The 25,007-nt window shown below is 41.4% G+C and overlaps 1 protein-coding gene across 1 annotated transcript in view; it reads left to right on the plus strand.

Annotated features, from left to right (window-relative positions):
• The window catches only part of LOC127650708 (CUB and sushi domain-containing protein 2-like), a 467,844-nt gene that overhangs the window by 265,336 nt on the left and 177,501 nt on the right, over nt 1-25,007 (plus strand). The window contains exons 13-14 of the mRNA XM_052136305.1: nt 20,725-20,828; nt 21,551-21,663. Coding sequence (XP_051992265.1) covers nt 20,725-20,828; nt 21,551-21,663 — 217 coding nt within the window. The remainder of the gene's footprint in view (nt 1-20,724; nt 20,829-21,550; nt 21,664-25,007) is intronic.

The following is a 25,007-nucleotide window of genomic DNA, read 5'->3' on the forward strand; positions in this document are numbered from 1 at the left end:
TCTCCACTGGTTCTTTCTTCATTTTTACTTGGCATATAAAAATTAGAAATTATTTTAGCACCCTTAATTTAGATAAATCAATACACTTAGAGAATAAACGAATCTCTTGTTTTATAAATGTATTTCCTTATACACTAATCTTCAACGGCAATATTTTGAAACAATTTTCCCAATTTCTTTCACCTTTACTTTTTAATACACAAAGTTCATTCAAGTCACTTTATTATTTATTTATTTCGCTTTCTACTTTCTTTGAGATTTTACACAGTGGACTTCTAGATTTTACTCTTTCCCCTGGAGTTTTACCTTATGTAATATAACAACACTTATCTTATATACAACCTTTGTTTAAATTCCAATTTCTTAGTTGACTTCAGTTTAATGTAATACACTGGACCCAAAGCTTTAATTCTAATTCTTATTATTTATTATTTTATTTTTCTCCTAGCTGTTTTTTGATTTTTCAAACTGATTTTAATTACTTTACAGTTGTTTAATTTTTATTTCAATTTCAATTTTTTTTTTATTGTTACTTGTCCCTGTGCTTTAAAGGTTAAACTTTAAGCACAGATATCTCTTTTGAGTTCACAAATTCTCTATATGAAGTTCACTTGTCTTCTGTGACTGACTAGTTCAGAGGTCTGGCATATTTTTCAGCTGCTAGTCTAAAAAAAACCTCAGAAGCTAAGAGTTAACTTTCTGTCTATGCAGCAAAGCTAAGTTTCTCTATCTTGTTCACACACCCAACAATATCTCTTGAATATATAGATTCTCTGTATGAAGTCAAATACATTTCTATGCTACAGTCTAGTTTAGGAGTTATGCTCTAGCCCATTCCAATCAACAGCTGCTAGACTAAGAACAGCCAAGACTAAATGTTTTCCAGCCAGTTGTGAGTTAACTTTTTGATTTCTTTTTTTCTAATTTCGTTTACATCTATATTATCTCACTGTTTTTATTCATTTTCTTGTTGTTTGTTTATACTCTATTAAATGTATCTTTCTATCTATATATCTTTAACATTGGTTTTATTTCCACTTTGCAATATGTAGAATATTTATTAGGTGCCCTCTCTGCCTGTAATTATCAGCTCTCTTCTGCCTCCATATATTGATGGAAGGTTGAAAATAGCCCAAATATATTTTCCCTGCTGTAAATTTCATATATACACCTTACCATTTATGCAGCACAGGCTGATATTTTGGAACATTTTTAGTTTTCTATATGTTATCAACGGAAATTTCCTTCCACAGTTTTATGAGACAGCTTTCATTTCCAACATTCATTCAACATATAAATGACACACTTTCATTATTGAACAACTTTACTCCATTCGCTTTGTCTCTTATTTATTTATTGGGCTCATATTACATCCACACAGTGTTCCTTTTATGGTCAACGACTATCACACATTCCGATTCCTCTACCGGACTTATATTTTTATTCAGTCATACTCTCTCGTATAACGCTCAGTCTGAACACTCTTGAACCACAATTATTCTTACACGCACATACATTTTACACTTATTACAGACACAAGGCCTTTATAAACACCGAGCTGCAAAAAACTAAATTGCGCAATTATTAGTCCTATTTTCTTTGCTTATTTATATTTATTAATTAATTCCTACAGAGCAGTATCCGCAAAGTAAATAAATAAATATTTCTTTGCCTATGCAGTCCTCTAATTATTATCCTGTAGCTTCGTAGGCTACTATAAATTTCCTACAGAGCGGTATCCGCAAAGTAAATAAATAAATATTTCTTTGCCTATGCAGTCCTCTAATTATTATCCTGTAGCTTCAGTAGGCTACTATAAATTTCCTACAGAGCGGTATCCATAAAGTAAATAAATAAATATTTCTTTGCCTATGCAGTCCTCTAATTATTATCCTGTAGCTTCGTAGGCTACTATAAATTTCCTACAGAATGGTATCCGCAAAGTAAATAAATAAATATTTCTTTGCCTATGCAGTCCTCTAATCATTATCCTGTAGCTTATCCTTAATTATACTATTATTACTTCTTAAACTTTATCCGCCATTATTTACTGCTATTGCACCTACACCCTTACCAGTAAATAAAAACAGATCATTGCATGCAATTATGTCTTCTGGAATCAAAACCCTTTATTCTTTTTGTCCTTTTTGGTTTAGAAGAGCTTTCTGAGCGTTCTTACCACCACAGGCAAACTGGCAAGTAACACAAACGCTTATAAGCAAAATATGCTTACCTATTAATGGTGGCCACCGTGTTTGTGTTTGCTTTCCCAGCCAGCCCGCGATGTAACGACTCTGCTCTCTTCTGTCCCTGTTCGGGCGCCAATTGTTGTAGTCTTTCATGCCAATTTTGTGAAAAATCACTCAGCATCTTTGGGGTTTTGATTTCAGAAGAATAGACTTTATTATCACACAATAAAGCCGAGTTGCCTACGGTGAAACCACAGTACCAACAACAACTGAAGCATCTCTGGGTTTGGTTTCACTTAAATACACCTCCTCAAACAAGGTGTGGCTTACATGCATTATCTATCATGCTCTTCATTGACTCTGGTCTTGACCATATTAAGAAGTAAAAGAACCACCTTTGGAAGAGATCAATTCTCCCACCAGTCATGAGAGCCCCCCCAAGTAATGCTATTTATGTTTTTGCACACACCGTCAAATAGTCACACATATGTTTAGCACAAATTCCATCAGTCCACAGGTCTTTACACACAGTAAACTGCATGTTTGCCCGTCAGACATAACTGTGGTACAAATCAACAATGTTTTCATTGATTACTCCTGATTAACTTGATAAAAATATACTACATTAGTGGTGTATTGTAAGAAAAGTTTGAACTATGTCAGACTGTTATATCTGTGTTTAAGATTATTTAAAACTGTGTCAGTCTGTTTCAAGCTCCCCCATTTCTGGGATTTCAGAGCTCTTGTCTGTTGATTTGGTATTGGTGGACCCATTCGAAAATTGACGCTTAGTGTCAATCTGGATGTAACTGTGGGTGCAGATGAAGCCACAGTTCATGGAAGTCTTTCATACAGTTATTGATATTTTTATATGACTTGTTATGAGCTGCTGTATGACTGAGTTTATGTCATGTTGTGAATTAGCATGTGGTTGAGGTTAAGGCTAATGAGTTGAGTTTTCTGTCAATACGTTTCGGAGAAAGATGGTTTTGAATTTGATTTCTTCTTCCATCTCAGGTTTGTTCCGGGACTTGAAGTAGGCTTGCCATAGTCGATGGTAGTAATCTTGTATGGTTTCTTTCTGACCCTGTTTGGTGTTCAGGGCAGTAAACAGTTCTTGCTAAGACTCTGTGTCTGAAAATACTTTCATCAGGGCCTCTCTTAGACATTGATAATCAGACTTTGTGTGGTCTGTCTGTCTGTCAAGAAAACTTCCTCAACCAACTCAGGACTGGATGTTATCCATAGTAGGTTGAAAGTGTCTCTATTAGCCATCCTGTATCCTCATATTCAGGTAGAAATCTATGTCACGTAGGTAAGCAATCCATCTTGACCTTTCATTCATTCAGCATGAACTTGTCAATGTTCCTTGCCAACTTCTTGAGGTCTTTAATATCCATTCCAGGTGCTGCTTCAGGGTTCGTTGGGATGTTCCCCCTTTCACTTTTTTTGGAGAGGGGTTCTTGGATGAGAGCCAGTGGGCTTTTGTGCGGTGGGCCGTTGTTTCTTTTATCATATGGCAGCTTTTGTTTGGAGGATGCCGCTTTGTTGAACAGGGGTGCTGCTATGGGATGTCGGTCTATTCTAGACTCTCGCCTTAACTCGTGTTGGTTTTTCAGTCCATCTCTGGCCATGTCAAGCTCATCTTTGGTGAGGTCAAGATGTTGAGTTAGGGTTTCAACTTCAGTTCTGGACATTTCCATATGGCCTTCCAAGGCCTTGTTTCTAGAGTTCATGTCTTTCATATCAAACCTGGCTTTTCCAGTTGCACTTCTGTGTCCCAGGTCCTCTTTGGCTGCTTTAGTGTGCTGCTCACTGTGCTTGGCAGCTGTCAGGACTTCCTGGAGCCGGTCGATTTCTCTCATTGACATTTGTTCCAGTTGTTTGGACCCCTTGCTTCAATCTTGGGCTTCAGCTTCTAGCTGGACTATGTAGCACATGGCATGTTTTAGCACCTTTTGGGTCTTTGTTGACTGCATCTTTAGTTCATGTACTTCCTAAGTAAGGTGGGTGGCATTCTTGTCGCTCAGTTTCATCTGGCTTATGAGGTTGTGGGCCAAGGTGCTGCTGATTATTTTTTTCCAGCTTGACACTCAGCCCCGCCTCCAAGTCTTTCCAGTGATCTGTGGGGTCAGTCTTCAGTCACATGTTGGCAAACTGTAGTGGAAGACTAGGGTGAGAGCTCACACAGATCTGCACAGGGTTAAGGGCCTAGGTGTAGTGTTACAGCTAGGTGTTGTTTCAGTGTGTGGAGAGACAAATAAAGGGTAGTGACAGTTAAGTGTTGTTTTCATTGAATGTGAGAAACTAGTGAAGTGTAATTAATATATTTTCAATCTGGCTGGATTGACACCATACACCTGTTTTAGGTGGTACAGTTGATCTGCTTACCACAGATGCAGCAAAGGCACGCTCGGGGGAACTAACAGTTACCTGGCACTTCTCTCTGAAATTTATTTCTGGACGTGGTTGTGTTTGGATGCCGGAATTTGGATTGCAGTGATAAACACAAAGAGAGAAGTTGCGTGAGAGTAAACTAGGGAGAACACACAACATTTGGTTAATGATTTGACATTTCATGATGATTCTTATTGATGACAAATATTTTACCCAGAATCATCAGTGGTTCAACAGGCTTGGTCTCTAGACTGTAAACATTAAGGAGAGAAAAGTCAGAGGGAGACAGAGAATTTAAAAAGAAATGGAAAGTAAATGAACAAAATCCACCAATAAATGTTCTGTTGTTATGCTTGATAGCGATATCAGGGATTCTGATTGAGGCTTGGTATGCAAGGTGGTATGATTGTGATTGTGTAACATAATATTTTATTTGAGGGATTATGTACATTTAAAACTCCAAAATGTGGAAGTGGATAGAGACTTATACTCTGGGTCTGTAGATTGAGTTGATACTGCTTTGGTAGGGGCCCTCCACGTGAGACAGATCACCTCAATGCCCAATGCACAGTAGGGAAAAGTTTAATAAAATGCAATAGCCAATAATTAATTAAAATAAGCTGGAACTGATGGGTGGTAGATGTTTATAAGAATGAGAGGCAGCTGTAAGTTTTTTCTGTAAACTTACACTGCTTGAGACCTTTTATTATCTAAAGCATTTAAGCTTTGATAAGAAATAGATAAAAGTAATAGTTTTAAAAGGTAATAAAGGAAACATGAAGAAAATATTTTAATTGGCTGTCCAAACTCAGCTTAAATTAAACTCAACTTCAATGATAGACATCAATTCATGTGATGATATAAATGTAGAGGGAGACAAATTGAATAAAGTGCATAAGAGATTGAGACAATAATGTGTTTAACCTTTGGGAAATGTAAGCACAGCGTAGTTCTAGCGGGAAGACTAGCAGCTGTACATCATCACACCATTAGCTGGGTAATTCCGAGCCAATCACATGTAAGCCGTTGCTTTATAAGTCTGCTCACAATCTATCACATTGCTATTTCAGTGTGCTTACACGGCAACCTCCACCACCCCACCACCACCAGTTGAGTCCCTTCCTGAGCGTAGGCTCCTCGCCCCTACCTCCTATCTCCGGCAGGATATGGGGCCTACGCCAAAGAGAGACATTACTTTTCTGTTTTATATTCATCAAATAAATGTCATCTTAAATCTCCCTCAAGTCTGCAAGTCTTCCTGATAGAAGTTAAAGGGTTAAATCACTTCACGTTTGTTCAAACAAGATGTATTTTACTGTAACAAGCTACAGGATGCTAACCGCTAGCTTTTGATGCTATGGTTTAGTATAGGCTTTCAATGCAAGATCTTAAACTTTGTTGACAATGTGGCATCAGAAGGCTGTGCATGCATGGTGAGTTGCCCTGGAAGAGTCTCGCTAAGATTTCTTGTGAACTTCTGTCATCATAGCAACCAACACCAGTTCCAATTTGTTAAATGTAAACAAAGTTTTATGCAAGCTTTGAAACGACGGCACGTATCAAACAGTGCACAAATAACAGCGTCACGTTCAGCTAGTAGCCCAACATTTGATTTCAATGCATTCAAGGCGAATCTTAATGCACAAATAAAACAGCACCCATAGCAATTTGCATTGTGGTATTTATCACTCTAGTTATTTTAAAGAGCAATTCTCAAGCAATGCGATTTACAGACAACTCACTTATTTAATCTATATTTAAGCTGCAGGTTCACTGCGGCTGTTTAAACAATGTAATTTGATCAGAGCGGATTTTGTGTCAGTTTCTGGTTACACAACAGGGTCTATCCACTGACGGTACACAGATTTACTGCAAATCTCTAATGTGATCAAACATGTAATGTCCCATTCAAATTATACTCGGACAATGATGCACATTACACAAGTTATTTTAAAATTCGCTCAGCGAGCAGGCACAAAATGTGAACATCTACTTCAATGATTAAACCACAGACAGATAAGATAGACCAGTTGAATGCACTGGAATATCAGAATGTCATTAAACTAGCTATAAAATAAGGCTTTTTAAAAAAAGGTAGAGGAACATTGCTTGTTTCTTTTCCTTACCACACTGCAAGGAGAATTCTCGTCCTGGCAGGGGGAAATTTTAAGCTCCTTTCGTAGAGATTTTACTTGAACTGGGTTTGTTTCATTAGATAGTTATATTCTATTCCTGTACTCTTTTCGTGAGCACTGGACGCTGTGTTAAGCCTTTCAATCACAAAAGGGGAGGCAAATACGAGCTGTTACTTGTTCGTTGTCATGAAAACAAGCTGGTGCACAATATATACGTCACAGCTGCATCAATTTAGACTAGATTCTCTGTTCTGTTTTTGGATTCAAAGAAAAGAATGTGTGTATAAAAAGACAAAACATCTCATTTAGATTTTCACCCGCATTCTCCACCATTATATGTAGTGCAATTATGGTAGTATAAATGTACATGGTATTGATTAAAGTGTCCTCATACCTTCACCATAATATGTAAGGATTTTTTTAAGTATACAACAGTCAATTCATTTCTAAATACAACCAAGACGTTATTGCTAATCTAAACAGATAGACAAACATGACAAACAGGTTGGTGAGTAAATTATATCAGAAGGTGAATGAAATGATCTCAACAGAGAAATGGAACTTTATGGAGTCTATAGATGATGCCTTTGTAATCATTCAATACGTCTTTCAGTCAACTCGATTTGCAATCAGATTCCTCAAATTATTTTAAAGAGACTCAAGCACTTTCAGCAAAAGTCTTAAGATGTACTTGTGTGTCTTTGCATTTCCTTGCTTTGCTTTGGTCCTTTGGTTGTGTCAATATAAAGTTCTGGTTGTTCCGTCAGTGTTTTGGACCTCTGTTAAGATCGTGGAGAGTTTGTTGCTGGGATGATGAGGTGGGGCTTTGAAGCGAGGCCTTCTGCGTGGGGGACTCACAAATCCCCATCACATGTGAGTTGTAGAGCAGAGAGGGAACTCTTTTCGGAACTTTGTGTTCCAAGATTCTTGAACTCTACATTGTGTGGAGACAGAGGGACACCAGAGCAAGGGCTAAGAGCCATGAGGGCAAGAGCGCAGAGGATGAAGAGAGCTGAAGGGGAAGAGAGCTGAAGAGAGGGTTTGTCGGAGGTGAGGAGGCTTTATACTGTTAAGATCGGCCACACTCCAAAGGTGTCTTGAAATGTCTTCCAAAGGGACACATGGTAATTTTTGTCCCTTCTTCTGAAGGTGATTGATGAGCCTTTGTCTGTGAAGCGTTCTTGCGCAGCCCCGCGGGCCAGCTGTGCGCCAGAGCATCTGTCCCAAGGGGAGCCTCTGTGAGGGCATACCAGAGCGGACAGTGGGAGGTTTCCTGGGAGGCAAACAGGTCTACCTTGGCCTTGCCGAACCTGTCCCAAATCAGCTGGACCGATTGGGGGTGGAGCCTCCACTCTCCGCCGGGCAAGTTTTGCCTTGACAGCGCGTCTGCTATCACATTGAGGTTGCCGGGGATGTGAGTGACGCGCAGTGACTCCAGTCGCTGCTGACTCCAAAGGAGGAGACGACGGGCGAGCTGTGACATGTGGCAGGAGCGTACTCCGCCTTGGCGGTTTATGCAGGCCACCACCATGGTGCTGTCTGTCCTGACTAGGACATGCTTGCCACGAATCAACAGAAGAAATTTCTTCAGGGCAAGAAAAACGGCCAGCAGCTCTAGGCAGTTGACGTGCCAGCGCAGCGGGCCTCGGTTCCACCGGCCTGCGGCTGCGCGCCCGTTGCACACGGCGCCCCAACCCAATATGGAGGCGTCGGTTGTAACCAGAACGCAACGAGACACCTGCTGCAAGGGTACTCCTGCCCATAGAAAGCAGAGGTCTGTCCAGGGTTTGAAGGTTCGGCGGCAGGCGGGGGTAACTTCCACGCGCGTGCGTGCCATGGCGCCATGCTCGTCTCGGGACTCGAGTCTGGAGCCAATGCTGAAGTGGTCTCATATGCATCAACCCCAGTGGTGCAGCCACCGCGGAGTATGCCATATGCCCCAGGAGCCGTTGGAAACGTTTCAAAGGGACCATGGTGCCTGGTTCGAAAGAAGCGAGGCATTCCAGCACTGACTGAGCACGCTCGTTGGAGAGACATGCTGTCATTGAGACTGAGTCTAACTCCAAACCGAGAAAAGAGATGCTCTGGACCGGGGTGAGCTTGCTCTTTTCCCAGTTGACCTGAAACCCTAAACGGCCAAGGTGCTCGAGCACCTGGTCTCTGTGTGCGCATAGTAATTCCTGCGAGGAGGCCAAAATGAGCCAATCGTCGAGGTAATTGAGTATGCGTATGCCCGCCTCGTAGCGGGGCAAGAGCCGCCTCTGCGACCTTCGTGAAGACGCCAGGGGACAGAGACAGGCCGAAGGGGAGGACCTTGTACTGATACGCCTGGCCGTCGAATGCGAACCGTAGAAAGGGTCGATGTCGAGGGCGAATTGAGACGTGGAAGTACGCGTCCTTCAGGTCTACCGCTGTGAACCAATCTAGATGCCGGACGCCAGATAGAATTTGTTTCTGGGTAAGCATTTTGAACGGGAGTTTGGACAAGGTCCGATTGAAAACTCTGATTGAAAGGTCCAAGATCGGTCGTATGCCGCCGCCTTTCTTGGGTACAACGAAGTAAGGGCTGTAGAAACCCTTCTTCGTTTCGGTCGGAGGGACAGGCTCTATCGCGTCCTTGATTAGAAGGGAGGCGATTTCCTCGCGCAGGGAGTGGGCACGTTCACTGCGGAGGAACGAACGCCCACGAAGGGGGGCGGAAACCTGGCAAACTGAATTGCGTAACTGAGTCGGATGGTCCGGTGCAGCCACCGTGATGAGCTGGGCAGTGAAAGCCATGCCTCTATGCTCCGTGCTAGGGGCACCAAGGGGACAAGTTATTTTGACGTACCCGGCGGGGCTTCGCAGCGGTGCGGAACAGGTAATGCGGCGTTGGGAGGCGGTGTGGCGTCCCGAGGTTCTGGTGCTGAGAATAAACTCAAAGCACTTATCTTGTTCCGCGCACCCGGAAGGGGGCGGGTTCGTGACTGAGGAGGAGGTCTGATGCTGGCGTCCTCTGGACTCGTCTGAACCGGCCGGCCGGGGAACAGTCGTGGGGCTGAGGGCGGAAGTACCGCATCCTGGGCGCCGAGACTGTTGAGGCCTGAAAGCAAAGTGCCGTGAGAACGGCATTTGCGGGCCATGTGACCCAGAGGTAAAGGAAATAGCTCTTTTATTGAGAATTTGGGTACCGCAGCCCCCCGTCAGGGGGTGCGGCAAATGAAAAAACAAAAGATTCTCCTCCCGGTCCTCCACCAGGGGACGGAGTGGTCTTACCACCTCCGGAGCTAACTTCTCGTCCTCTGGGTCCGCTGTCTCAAGGACGCTTGGGAGCCTTCCGTGTCCTCGAAGGCGTCCGTGAGGCAGGGGGCGTACACTTCCCGCGGTTTGCTCGACGCCGGGGCTGAGAGCTGGGCCCAGGTTGGGGCGGAGCAGAAGGTCTTCTGGCAGCGGGAGGACGCCCTCGGTGAGCTGGTGGGACCTGGGCCGTGTCGGCAAGCTTGCGGCGCGGTATGATGTGCGAAATGGCCTCCGTCTGCTTCTTCACCAGGGAGAACTGCTGGGCAAAGTCCTCAATGGTGTCGCCGAAGAGGCCGAACTGGGAGACAGGGGCGTTGAGGAAGCGAGTCTTGTCAGCTTCACGCATCTCAACCAAGTCCAGCCATTGCTGACGTTCCTGGACCACCAGAGTGGCCATCGCCTGCCCAAGTGCCTGCGCTGTGACCTTCGTCGCTCTCAGGGCGAGGTCGGTCGCTGAGCGCAGTTCCTGCAGCGTGTCGGGATCAGGGCCACCCCCGTGCATGTTGCGAAGTGCCTTGGCTTGGTGGACCTGCAGGAGAGCCATGGCATGCAGGGCGGAAGCGGCTCGTCCGGTAGCGCTGTAGGCCTTCGCGGTGAGCGAGGATTTTGCTCTACAGGACCGGGAAGGGAGTACAGGGCGGCCCCGCCAGGTGGTAGTGCTTCCGGGACATAAGTGGAGCGCAACAGCTCTATCCACCTGGGGGATCTCCGTGTACCCGTGGCGCGCTCCGCCGTCGAGGGTGGCGAGGGTCGATGAGCAGGTGGTGGTGCGACGAGTGGAGAGGGGTGCTCTTCACGAAGACGTCAGCTCATCATGCACCTCCGGGAAGAAAGGAACCGGGGGGGGGGCGAGGCTGTGAGCGGCGCCCCACGCCCAAGAACCAATCGTCCAGCCGTGATGGCTGTGGGGAGGATGGAGGGTTCCAATCCAGGCCCACGCTGTTGGCTGCCCGGGAAAGCATATCGGACATCTGTGCATCGGCCTCCTCCTGGGCGAGCAAGCCCGAAGGCGGCAGCCCAGAGGAGCCCTCAGCATCAGAGCCCACGCCCGCCGATGTCGCGACGAACTCATCTGCTTCCATCGCAAGAGGGTAGGCAGACTGTCTGTGAGGCGATTCGCCGCCACCTCGAGCGGGGACGGGAGTCAATGAGCGTGCCGGGGCGCGGGTGGTCCGAGGGGGCGTACCCGGTGGAGCTGCACCCGCTGCCATCCCCGAATTGCCTCCATCGCCAGCCGCATCGTCCTCAATCCCTGGGAAGAAGGAGCGACGCGGGGGGCGGCTGGAGTGGCTTGCTTACGGTTGTAAGCAAGCCGCGACCGCAACGTTGTCATGGTCATGTTCTCGCAATGAGAACATGAACCATCCACAAACGCAGCCTCAGTGTGATCACTGCCCAGACACACGAGACAACACCTGTGGCCGTCGGAAGTGGAGAGTACTCTACCGCATCCAGGAACAACACAGGGGCGGAAAGGCATCTTTATAAAGACGCGTCCTTAAAAGGACGTTCAACGCCGCTGTGTTTTTTGATCTTTTAGAGGAAATTACTCTTTTAAATAAAATCACTCTTTTATGAATGAAAGAACTCGTGAGAGATCTTTCTTATCTGCAAATGTCGATGCGCTCAGGGGCAGGAAGTGCACAGCCGTGCAAACAGGAGAAAGCCGCTGTTGTGCGCCGTAGAATCCAACAGCATGCAGCAGAGGATAGCAGGAACTCGGTGTGTAAAACGCAGCAGTCTGCAAACACGACCATCGGCTCTGAAGAAATTTTCTGAATGAACTCCCGTATTTGCGCCGCTTAAATACCCGTATGTCCGGGGGCGGGACATGCAAATACTGGTTGCCAACTCTCATTGGCCTTTTTTCATAGTGCAGAGGTGAATATCGGCGCTCAAGAGAGACCCCTAGTGTTGCTTCTCTGACACAACGTGGAGAGAGCGACAGAAGGGGAACATAATTTTCAGAATTATTAAGCAAGGCTAAGCATTGTGTACATTTTGGTACAAAAAGGCAGATTATGTGCATTTTAGAGGGTTAAGTAAGGAAAGTACTGTGACAGCATGAAATGTTCATGGATTAAGATGAGATGTTTTAGTCTTAGAACTGTGTTGTCTATTGCAAACATGAGGGTCTCATTAGGGAGTCTGCTTTAGCTCTGTGTCTTGGTAATGAGTTTTAGCATGTGACAGAAAATGTCTAATTTTTAAGTGTTCATGTTAAATTGGTTAAGTCAAAGGACAAAGGAGTAGCTTAGCTTTCCATGGGGTTTCCATGGTGATGGTTCTTTATCAATCTCTTGGAATGTGTGTGGCAAATGTGGGGGTTTTTCTAAGAGTGTGTTCAGACAGATCTGCCCTTTGTTTGTTGACCATTTTATTGGCCAGATGTAGGTTTCAGCTAGACTCCACCAGCAGAGTCTTCAATTTATGACTTTGAGGAATGTTCGGTGTGACTGCTGGCCTCTGAACATGGAAATTGATAATTATCCTGCCCGTAAGATCCTACAAAGTCTCTGCTATCAACAAATATTTAGGCCCTCCAAAGTACGGAGAACATTAAACATGTTTGCAAACTAAAATGTTTATTTATTTTTTTAAATTTGGATTTTATGCAGACCCCAAACCTTAAGAGGTATTTCTCAACAGGTAAAATTTGCAGTATGTTTTCTAATATTAGCTTTTTATCTTTTCTAATCTTTTCTACTTATGCTCTGCTTGTTAGGTTCCCGACAACCTGGTCAAGTTTTTATGCAGTGTCGGGACCCTGTCACATGTTTTTGAGTTTTAGTTTTCCTGTCTAGCTAGAATAAACTAGATTTGGTTTATTTCTTGTCACCATGTGCTCGGTCTCATTTCTGGACAAGTTTCTCATTTCTGTTTGTCAGTTCCTTTCGTCAATACTCATGTGAACTTTTCCTTTGGTTTCTAGAGTTTGTGGTTAGTTCTTGTACTTGAATTTACTTTGCCTGTTACAATTTTTCTCCTGCCCTGTCTGCGTTTCCTGTGACCAGTATTTTGGTTTGAATTTTTATATTTTGTGATTACTGACCTGTTCGGACTTTATTTTTTAATAAACCTTATTTTGACCTTTTCCAGTCTGCAATTGAGTCCTATTCCTCCCACTAATCCTGACACTACCAAAGAATCCAATTGGATAGAAATTGTTCTTCATAAATGCAGTCTTTTTTTTTATTAGATTTTAAAAATCCAGCAATCCAATCAACTGGAAAAGACATGAAAATATCAGTGAAATTAACTGTTTGACAAATGTATGTGTGATCCCTGTATTTAGGTATTTCCAAAATGTTGTTGGCTAGATAGCCCAGAGAGAGAGAGAGAGAGAGAGAGAGAGAGAGAGAGAGAGCTGTAGATACACCATCTCTATTTTTGCAATTCAATTGGGGCAAGTAATGGTGAATAAATAGTTTTGTCTAATCAGCCAAATGAAGTAAAGATGAAATGAAACTTCTTAACCCTCTGGGGTCTGAGGGTATTTTGGGCCCTGGAGAAGTTTTGACATGCCTAAAAAACAATGGGTGATAGGGCATTCTCTTCAGTCGCCCCAAAGTTATGGAACTCCTTGCCTTCCGAAATAAGATTTGCACCATCTTTGAAAAGGTTTAAAACATCCCTTAAAACGTATTATTTTACGGAAGCATTTGGGTAAAGGTGCTATTAGTGGTTGTTAATGAGATGTATCTTATGGTTTTACTCTGTCTTGAAATTTATTTATTTTTTATTTTTTGTTGTTTTTAGGTTTGTAATCTTGTGTGAAATATTTTGTATTGTGTGATCATGTCTCTTTATGTAAAGCTCTCTGAGAATTAACTTTTAAAAGCGCTATACAAAATAAAGTTATTATTATTATTATTATGCCTTGACATTTGTGCTTTTTTCAGTTGCTTAAAAACATATTAATGGCTAAATTCTGATAACACTGTATTCAGCACAAACTGGGCTACAATAATATGTGAGCAACATGCATGTACAGGTTTGTATTTTTTAGACCAGCACTACCATTTAAAAGAAGTCTGTTCTGCTCACCAAGACTGCATTTATTTGATCCAAAATACAGAAACAACATTGATATTCTGAACTCTTTGTACAATTTAAAAGAACTGTTTTATATTTAAATATATTGTAAAATGCAATTTGTGATCAAAGCTGAATTTTATATAATAAATAGATAAAATATATTCTAAACATTCATATTATTTTTATATCATATCATATTACATACCATATTTATATTATACAGCATACAATTTAAATACCTGCTTTAGCCTAAACAGCATTTAAATGTAACTAAAACTTGCTTATTAGGACATATTTAAAATGTCAATTCTCTGAATCCTGTCTGGCAAGTCTGGAAACAGTCCCACTAGTAAAATATGTACATGTTTATATAAAATAGCATGTCAGCCAATGAAAACTAATTGACTTACTCGTCCGAAATTGTATCCTCGGCTGGATCAAGTCTCTCTTCATAATACAAATGTTCATCGGAGTCCTGCTCTTCTTCTGAGGAAAATGTTAACTCTTCCTTAATATCCTGGAGATTCCTTGAATGTGTATCGTTACAAACACGCAGAAAAGTTGAGTTGTGTTGTGTTTACATCAAACCTCTGAACACTGTCGGGGGCGTGTACATTTGCGTTGATCGTCTCAGCACATTAGCGTATGAATGGCACGCTCTGCTGGTGGGTGTGATCACATTACTGATAATGAGATGGACCGGTAAAAACTGTACATCGCTTTGTTTCAAACAGATCGCATTGCAGGAGAATATTTGTTTTAAATTTGAACAGTTTTATTTGAAGTAGAAATTTTAAGTTTTCTTTAGACATGTTTCATGTTTGTGTGATAAGTATTCGCAGAGTTTCAGTTCATTTTTGTGACGTGTTTCTGAATTATGCTCGTGAACACAGAGACTGCTGAAAGCTCACCCTTTTTATTTTCTTTATTTTACAAAAGCACAAGATTTAGTTGTTATTGTGAGTGTACATAAATAAAAGTAGACCCTTTATAGTCTCTAATGATGTCTTACACTTATCTGTATACCCAAGAGTATTTTAAATTGTTTCTGCTGTAATGACGAAAATATCCAGCAGGACGCCGTCCCCAGAGGGTTAAAGTTCAGGAAGCACACAAACCCAATTTGTAACGCCTTAGTACCAGATAGTCCGAAGCTACATCTAAAGATGCTTTTGCCATTCAGAAATGCCTGTTCTATTTATGTCATCCCTAGTGCCTAATGACGGGTGTTGGAAAATGGCTGAGCTTGTAACTGAAGATTCAAAGAAAAGAATTAAACTCTGCAGGGAAGGCAGCATGTGAAGCTACAGAGGGCTGAATCCCCCCACACAAACACTAGCTCAGAGTCTAGACACCTGGTTTCTGTCTTAGATGGAGGGTCCCCCGGAAGATAAAATGAGTTGTTCATGAGAAGGCATGGCTGATTGTTTTGTTGTCCTCTTCATTTTTAATTATCAGTCCTTCTTTTGTTCTTCATGCTATCCTCATCCAGTGGACTGGTTTTATCTGCTACTCTACTTCTGCTGGGTCTTCTATTTTGACAAAAAATCCCAGCTCCTCTAAGAAGTCCCATTCTCTACTATGTAGTCTTTGAGCATTGTCATTCTCAGCTGTGAGATCGTATTCAATATGTCTTTTTCAGAAGTGATTTAGTTCTATTTATTAATTTATTTAAATATTCTGTGCTATTGTTTGCATGGATAATATTGAACTTAAATTCTAATAATTGTGTGTGTGTGCGTGCCCTTACGTGTGTGTGTTAGAGTACTCAACTACAAAATTACTTGAGATGCCCATCCCTTAAGAAATTAATTATAACAATTACAAATTGATAATAGGGAATGGTCCTGTTTTATATTTACTATTACTATCAGCAGCCATATCACCCTGCAGCTCTCGCCTGTTTGCCCACTAAAGCTAAGCAGGGTTGAGCCTGGCCAGTACCAGGTTGCTGCTGGGGTGCTTACCCTGCAGTTTGTGTGGGTCCTAAAGCCCCAGTATAGTGACAGGGACACTATACTGTCATTAAAAATCCCAGTGCACTTCTCGTAAAGAGAAGGGGTATAACCCCAGTGTCCTGGCCAAATTCTCTCCATTGGCCCTTATCTATCATGGCCTGCTAGTAATCTCCATCCCAGAATTGGCTACATAACTCTCCTCTCCTCTCCACCAATAGCTGGTGTCGTGGAAGCTCTTGCACTCTATGGCTGCAGTCGTATCATCCAGGTGGATGCTGCACACTGGTGGTGGTTGAGGAGGTTCCCCCTATACTATGTAAAGTACTTTGAGTGCCCAGAAATTAGCTATATAAATGTAAGGAATTATTATTATTATTATTATTATTATTATTAAATTGAGTTAATAGTAATTAAATAACAATATTTTCAAAAACGAACAAAAAACCACTTACTACTCTTGGCTGGATAACTTTAACACAAAGTCAGGCCTGAAGAAAACATTAATTGCATGGATAGATTTAATTTACAAGCTTGTTTCTCAGTCAAACTACTAGCTGCATTTAATCTGTATTAATGTATATTCTTTACTAATCTTTCAGTCGAGACTTGGACGCAATTGAGAAATTCCCTTTTTGACATTAATATTTTCCTTGCAACTGTCCATGTTCCATGAGCAACTCACACACACTTCAAAATGGGAAAATTAACTGTGTTTCTCTTGAAAAGGATGTTATCCACTAATCCAAATTGCAAATTAAGAAATTTACATTTTAACATGTAGTGCATTTTAAAAGGTTTCTACTCATTTAAGTTATGGATTAAATTGTGTAATAAGACCAATTAAAGAGTTAATCTGTCCTGCTGTAGTTAAAAATAGAATATATTGAATATTGCATGCCACTATAATAAACTGTAAATAGCGTGATCTCATGAAATTTCTGTGAACATGCCAACATTTGGTCAATTAAAAATGTTTGTGCTGTATTACATGTTTGGCGGCAGTTTTCCAGTGAAATGTCCAGCTGTGGCCGCCAAAAGCGGGTAAAATGGTTTCATATTCAGAGAAGTTTTAAACTAACCTAAATCTTTTGCCTGAAGCTTACCAAATGTGTTATAAAATATAAATGACATGTTAAAAAAAACTTCCTTACCAAATCAATGCCTAAACCTAACCAATAGTGTTTTGAAATGCAGAGGCAAAATGAAAAAGCACATTTTTTAAGCAACCACATAATTTTGTGCTGCTTTTATGACTTGAGTCATTTCACGTGTTAGCTTGAGTTCATGGCTGGACTTGGAACAGCGGTCCTCCGATATCACTTCCAACCAGTGTTGCAATTTAGCAACTTTGTCGTCAGATTTATCGACTTTTCAGACCCCTTTATGGATTTTTATTTTCCTTTAAAATCACCTAGCGACAAATCTGGTGATTTTTGGACAAACCTTAGCTACTTTCCATAGAAGAGTCGCCAGTATTGCCGCACGATCGCAAGGTCTTGCTTTCCTGCCACAGGCACACCTCTCTCTGCATCTACTCTGTTCAGTTAGTGGCAAAGAGGAGCAGCAGCAGTACATTCAGTTGACCCCACGGCAACTGACAGAGACGTGAATGAGCTGTGCATGTGCAAACAGAGTTGCCAAGGACCAATCACTAATCTGTATTGTTTGCTACTCTGTTTTAATTTAAACAATTTAATTTGACCATTATTTTTTTTCTCATGTACTTATCACTCGTAGTTTAACTCCATTTTGTGACAATTTCAATCTGTTAATCAATATACACATAATGTTTTTCTTTTGAAAATATGCACATAGTTTTTTGTAAAAAAGCACGTAGTTCATTTGTATGGTTTTATAATAAGACATTCTGTCACTTACCAAGGTACTTACTTTCTCTCTGAGTGATCATTTTACATGTAAATATAGCCAAAATCATAGTACAACCACTTATATTCTAAAATCAGGATTTTAGCAGTGCAGAGCAGCTTAAAAATTGCTTGGAAGTGACTACTGGTTAACGTATAGTCTTAATGTGTGACGTTTCAGTCACTATTTCATATTTGTTCTGTTGTCTGGCACTCTAGTCAGTGTTAAAGCAGTCTCATATGCATCAGCCTACCGGCTGGATGACCCATGTGAGGAAATCGCTCTTTTATTGACAGTGTGGGTACGGCAAAAGAAAATAAGGAAAATGAATATTTTTCTCCTGGCCCTCCACCGGGGGACGGAGTGGTCCTGATATCAGCTCCGGAGCGAACATCTGACCGCCCAGGTCTTCCGTCTCAGGAGCGCTTTGGAGCTTTCCGGGTCCTAGATGGGCTCCTGGAGACGGGGGGCTTACGCCGCCTGCGGGTCGCTCGACGCTGGGGCTGAGAGCTGGGGACGGGTTGAGGCGGAGCTGCCTGTTGCTTGGACTCAGTGGGATGCCCTCGGCGGTTAGACAGGGCGCAGGCTGCTCTGGGGCGGCACCGTGGTATGATGTGTGAGATAGTTTCTATCTGATAGTTCCTCAGTGTACCCATGTACTGCCCCACCGTCAAGTGTAGTGAGAGTGGACGAGTGAGGAGGTCGGTTCCGGGCTTTATCAGCTAATTTATTTAGAGTAATGTTTTCACTATGAGACCAGGTTGACTATAACGTTAATTCAAAAATATATATATTTTGGGGGGTGGGGTTCCTCCTCAAAGCTTGGAAAGAAATTTAGAGTGCGTAATTCTTTTCACGTTTTAACTGACTCATTTTAGTTATGGACAAGCTTTCTCAGGAGTTTCTGATTATTGACCTACTGGGAGCAGCCTTTGCATCATAATAACCCACAATAAATCAGTTTATGGTTGCCCTACCCACAGGTCTGTCAGTCCTTATCATACACATTGCTACTGTAATGAAATAGGATATGGTGGGACTCACCTGAGGTGGGCAGCACAACCTCCGTTGAGGGGTTAGATTGAGAAATGAAAGGATCAGAGTCGGGAAAAGATGATGAAATTCTGTTCACTGTTGGTATGACCTAGAGTGTTGCCACCCCACCCCTGACACCTTTTGTCATGAAGTGTGTTTACCATAGGATAGAATGCAATTTGCATTTATATAAGTTTTTTCATTAGGAGTTGGTCTCGGAGCACTCCAAAAACATTAAGAATTTGGTGGAAATGTGGCAGTCAATTTAAAATGGGAAAATAGACCTTGTATTTTGTTTATTTTATTCTTACTCTTTTCACACTGTTCCCTGATCTGTTTATCAGCTATAAGCATGGGCAAAGTGAAGCACACCTTCATATTTTTGTTCATCTTTCCATATCTCCTAATTTTCTCTTATTGTTTAAAAAATCTAGACTGTTACATTTCATGGGAGCAGAATGAGAATGATGCACTTTTGACATAAATTCTTTGTTTTGTTCTCCTCTTTGGCTACTGTGTACTATTTCCCTAATACAAATACGAAATTATTGATTTATCTGATAAATGCATAAATCTGCATTTTTTCCTGATTAAACGTGTTTAGTAAATTGAAATTGTTTTCTTCCTAAGAAATATAATTTGAAATTATTTGATTTCATGAGAAAAAAATGCTCCACTGACAGACGTAAAAGGCAAACAGAGATTGCATTTCATTTAATGACTGGACAACTTCGATAGCTTAACCAGTGTGTGAAAATGCGAAAATCATCAATGAACAAGTATGTAATATGTATATAAGTGCATAAATATTTTAACGTGTATCAGCTAATTAAATGTATTGTGCAAGTTATGACGACTGAAGTGCTGCTGGTGCATCAGCATTTCACAGTAGAAAATACTGTTGAAATGTATCGCCCCTTACTGAATATATATATATACACTGGCAGCCAAAAGTCTGTAATAATGGACAGATTTTGCTCTTATGGAAAGAAATTGGTACTTTTATTCACCAAAGTGGCATTCAACTGATCACAATGTATAATTAGGACATTAATAACATGAAAATTACTATTACAATTTTTGAAGAAAATGTTCAGAACTTCTAAAACTACTATCAAAAGTAGTTATCATAAAATAAAAAAATAAAAAACATGACAGCTTTGTAGATCCTTGGTATTTTAGCTGTCAGTTTGTCCAGGTACTCAGGTGACATTTCACCCCACACTTCCTGTAACACTTGCCATAGATGTGACCGTCTTGTTGGGCACTTCTCACACACCTTACAGTCTAGCTGATACTCTATACTGTATATATATATATATATATATATATATATATATATATATATATAGTTGTGTATATTTTGTAAAATGACCTTGAGTTTGAGAAAATCAATATGAATAAAAAGTAAAATAAATAAATATATATATATATATATATATATATATATATATATATATATATATATATATATATATATATATATATACGGAAAATCTAAACAAAAGTGAATATATATAAAAGAATACAAAAAAAAAAAAATATATATATATATATATATATATATATATATATATATATATATATATATATATAGTTGTGTATATTTTGTAAAATGACCTTGAGTTTGAGAAAATCAATATGAATAAAAAGTAAAATAAATATATATATATATATATATATATATATTGTTCCACCTCTCTCTCTCCCTTCCTCACTTTCCTGTAAGTTATCCACTACCGAGTTTAATAAAGACAAAAATCTATTTACCAGGCTGTTTTTCTAACCAGACTGAGAAAACTAATTCAGAGTCCTTTCTGTTTGCAGGTGATCAAGCTGACTTTTGAGGAGTTTGACTTGGAGCGTGGCTACGATACTCTAACTGTGGGTGATGGAGCTGTAATCAGTGATCAACGGACAGTATTTCATGTGTGAGTACTTTTGTTCCTCTCCCTTCTTCTCATCCTCTCTCAAACTCATCCCAGGTTGTGTTTCCCACTCCTTAACTCCCCTCACTGTGTTTTTAAACTGCTCTCCTTGGTCTTTCATCTCCTAACAACCTAACCTCCTTCAGCCTCTTCCTTCTCTCTCCTCCTCCCCCGTTTCTTCATCTCACCCTCTCTATTTCATCCTGTTTCGTCACACCTCTGAGCAGAAGTATATTGCAGAAAAATCCAGAGCTTTATTGTCAATCATTATGAGTCTCAATGTTAGAACAAGATCACACCTGCCGCAAAAGAGTGCATCACACACTGACGTCCCCATAATGCAGATTTCCACACCAGATGCTCCGGGAATGTTGCTGAGTGTGTTGTTATTAATTGTGCTGAGATTTATTGCAGTCATAAAGTTTTATCGATGCTCTCCGGCAGGGGTGGACAAGTGCTTGTTTTCCTTTTGAACGGCCCAGTGTCCCTGGGCGCTTTCACTCTGGTTACTCAAAATCCCCTGATGGACTAATGTGCTTAATTAGCGGGACTCATAAGCCCTTATGGACCATTTCTGGAGGTCCCTGAAGGCAAACATTGGGAGAATCAGTGAACTCCCAGCATTCCCCGTGAGGTGCCTAGTGATACTGTACATACTGAGAGTGAAGAATCACTATTTCATTGTCATTGTTCACAATGTCTTTCTTTATGAATCTGTTTTTAAGGCTGTCTGGGACCACAACCCCAGATCTGGTGGTCAGCACCAGCCATCAGATGTGGCTCAATTTCAAGACTGATGACACCAGTGGCTCCCTGGGCTTCAAGGTTTCGTATGAAGGTAAGTTGAGTTTAGTGGTTTATGACAGGATCCAGGGGGAAAGCAAGGGCTCTTGAGCCAATAAAAAGGGGGTGCTTTTACAATAGAGCTTTTGGTGTGGACCCGAGTCCATTTGATGTCAGAGTTTGGTTGTTGTGAAGTGGTCTGGGGTTCAGTTCATGTGAACTCCACTACAATTCGCAGTTGGTATGAAAGCAATCCATTCTAAATTGTGTAAGTGCTTCTTTACATGCTCTCTGTCACACTTATTATTGTATAGTACATTTCTTATATACTTCTTTTTGAATAAATTCCCTTTGGAGAGTAGCTTGCATTCTTCAAGTCTCTTGTAATGTATCCACGGCAGACAAAAACAAGTGCTGATCTGTGCATATACATTTTTAGTGGTAAATCCAAAGGGACAAAAACATGACTAAAACATTGAAGTTTGCATCTACTACAAGTCTTTACCTCACTACAGTGGTAAACAGCTGTCAGCAAACAGTAAACAGCAGGCCCAAAAGGTTTGCGTGTATAAAAACACATGAAAAGACTGTCCGAGTTGATCCACTAGCACAGTCTTATGAGGATTGCGTCTTTCAGATACGCAAAATAGCATGTTTTGTTTTGTGCATTTCCCCAAAATGAATATGTAATTAAGAGGTGTGCCTCCAAATGAGCAGAAAAAAGGGCGGTGTCGATGCAAATTAATAAAATTGCATTAGCACTTTTTCAAGCTTGTAAGTCATTTCAGAAACGCAGACTGCAAGAGCAAATGAATACGAATGAAAGGCAGGTATTAATCTGATTTGCACTGTGGCAAAATCTCAATCACAGATTTCATTGTGGCAAAACAGAGACTTTAAAAATGCAGAATACATAGAAAACCCATTTATGACACACATTAATGTTATTAATGTGTGTCACTGCACGGTGCCCAAGACGTGCACACAACTTGTTCCCGTTATTTTGGAGCTTAGTAAATCAGGGCCTTATTGTTACTCATGTTGATTACACAAAAGCACCATGATTCAAGCCCAAAAGTATAATCTGAAAAGAGACTAGCAGGGGCAAGAAGAGGGTAAAATCTAAACTCTGTTTTGGATAAAGCAATAAAACCAAGTGTGAACCTTAAACAAATTTGGTACACAAAACCTGTAGTTCCCCTTTACAAAAAGCTAATTTTTGGTCTCATAGCTTTGGAGGGATGTGAATACACATTTGGTAGTATCACTGTTGTGTCACAAGGAAGTTATCCTTCATTAAAAAAAAAAAAATCTTGTTCTTTTTTCCTCCCTCTATGTTTTCAATATTATATCCACATATTGTCTTGTCTGAATCATATTGGTGGCCATTAAAAGCCTTTAAATACTTTTCCTGTAAGGTCTTTGTTTACTCCCTATCACAATTATAGCATATACTGTTCAGGGTGAAGCAGACATGTTTTAAAGTGGTCATTAGCCTATTATATGCAAAAAAAATCCCATTGGTGGTATGCACATAATGGAACTCAAAGTTTATTCACTACCTCAGTCATTGTCGGTAGTCTTCCACCATATGTTTTCCTCTGAGCAAATTTCTCAGATTTCTTTTATTCCTGCTATAAGAACACAGCATGGTTTTTTTCTTATTATTTGTTTTTAACATTCTATTTCTCATTCTACCATTATACCTTCTACACATGTGGTGGGGGCCATCAAAGCAAACTATCATAGTTTAACCTTGCTGGAATGAGGTCCATGGGACGAGGAGGATATCGTCCAAGAGCGACTACAAATTTTCAGTTTTTCTGAGCTTGTCGCTCTGTTTGATTGGAAACGAGAATGCCCCAGCTATTGTCCTTGCCTTATTTCAGATACGAATAGGGGATCTTGGCACATTTCATAAATTGCAAAACAATATTTGCTGTCAGATCCACAGTAAGCCTCAAGGCCTGCGTTTTTTAATGCTTATTTTTCAGCTGCAAAAACACGAGACAGAAGTGGAGCAGTGTTCCCGACATGATTAATACAATGAGAGACACTTAATGAAGTTGAGGATTCTCTTTGAACCACTGCCTGCCTGCCTGGGAGGCGAGATGCACCCCAAAATTATTGCATCTAAAATTTACATATTTCCTAATTGCTCAGAATGTTCTGAAGAGAGCAATTTTTTATTTGTAAAAATAACATTAATAATATCGTAATTAACATTTATTTTTCTGTCAGAATATTAAGTTCCTCTGACCTAATCAAAACCCATTCGACAGATATATTTGAAGTTTTAACCCTCTCACATTTCAGAAATAAGACAGTGCTACCTTGCTTTGAGTCTTATGGGCATCATAACTGATGACAAATGTTCCATTAACGTTATTTCTGATTCATTATCTGCATTACAAGCGGGCATGCCAGGGGCATATCCTCTTTCTCTCGACACCAGAGAATTCAGATGTTTAAAATTTTAATTCTTCATTTTTCACTCACTCTTTTTTCTGCAAATCCTCTGCAGATATGTTTTTTGTAACTGGAGCCCCAAAGGGAAGATGATTGCTAGCTGAATGTGTGCTGGGGGAACTGTTGATAAGAATGTTTTTGTGATACAGTATTATTATACTGTATAGTTCCCCTTCTGTCACTCACTCAAAGTTGTGTCGAATGTAGTAACACAAAGGGTCTTTCTAGAGAGCCTCGCATACCAATGAGAATACCAAAGGCCAATGAGAAATTGGCAGACAGAATTTGCATGTCCCACCCCCGGACATACTTGTATAAAGTGAAGCGGGCGTGCGTCTATCAGCCAGATTTTTTCTTTGGACCCAGCTGGCAATGGAGGCAATTTCGGAATGGCAGTGGGCTCTGTTTCGCCGGGTAAATCCCCACGAACCACCTGCCCCCGGCATGCTTGCTTGCTTCCGTCCAGGCTCGAGGTGTGTGCAGCTCGCCTCACAGCCAGCCTGCATTTTCCCTCGAGCTCCTGGAATTGGATGATGACGTCGCCGCTGCATCGGAGAGCGTTCAGGCATCTGACGCAGAGAACTCGACTGGGCTGCCACCTTCGGGTCTGCCCGCCCAGTTTGAGGCAGATTCGCCATCATGCTTGCCCGGGCTGCCGTGAGTGTGGGCTTGGACTGGAACCCTCCATCCTCCCCACAGCCTTCACGGCTTGACGATTGGTACCTCGGGTCAGGGCGCTGCTCCCAGCCATTAACGCCACCACCTGGCTGGAATGCCCGGTACTCCCCTCCAAGGCCTGTAGGATGACGTAGTCCCTGTTTTCGAAAGCCTACAGAGCCACCGGACAGGCCGCATCCACCCTGCATGCCATGGCTCTCCTGCAGGTCCACCAATCCAAGGAACTCAAAGAACTGCACCTGGGTAGTCCTG

Source organism: Xyrauchen texanus, chromosome 10 (assembly GCF_025860055.1).
Source record: "Xyrauchen texanus isolate HMW12.3.18 chromosome 10, RBS_HiC_50CHRs, whole genome shotgun sequence".
NCBI classification, from domain to species: domain Eukaryota; kingdom Metazoa; phylum Chordata; class Actinopteri; order Cypriniformes; family Catostomidae; genus Xyrauchen; species Xyrauchen texanus.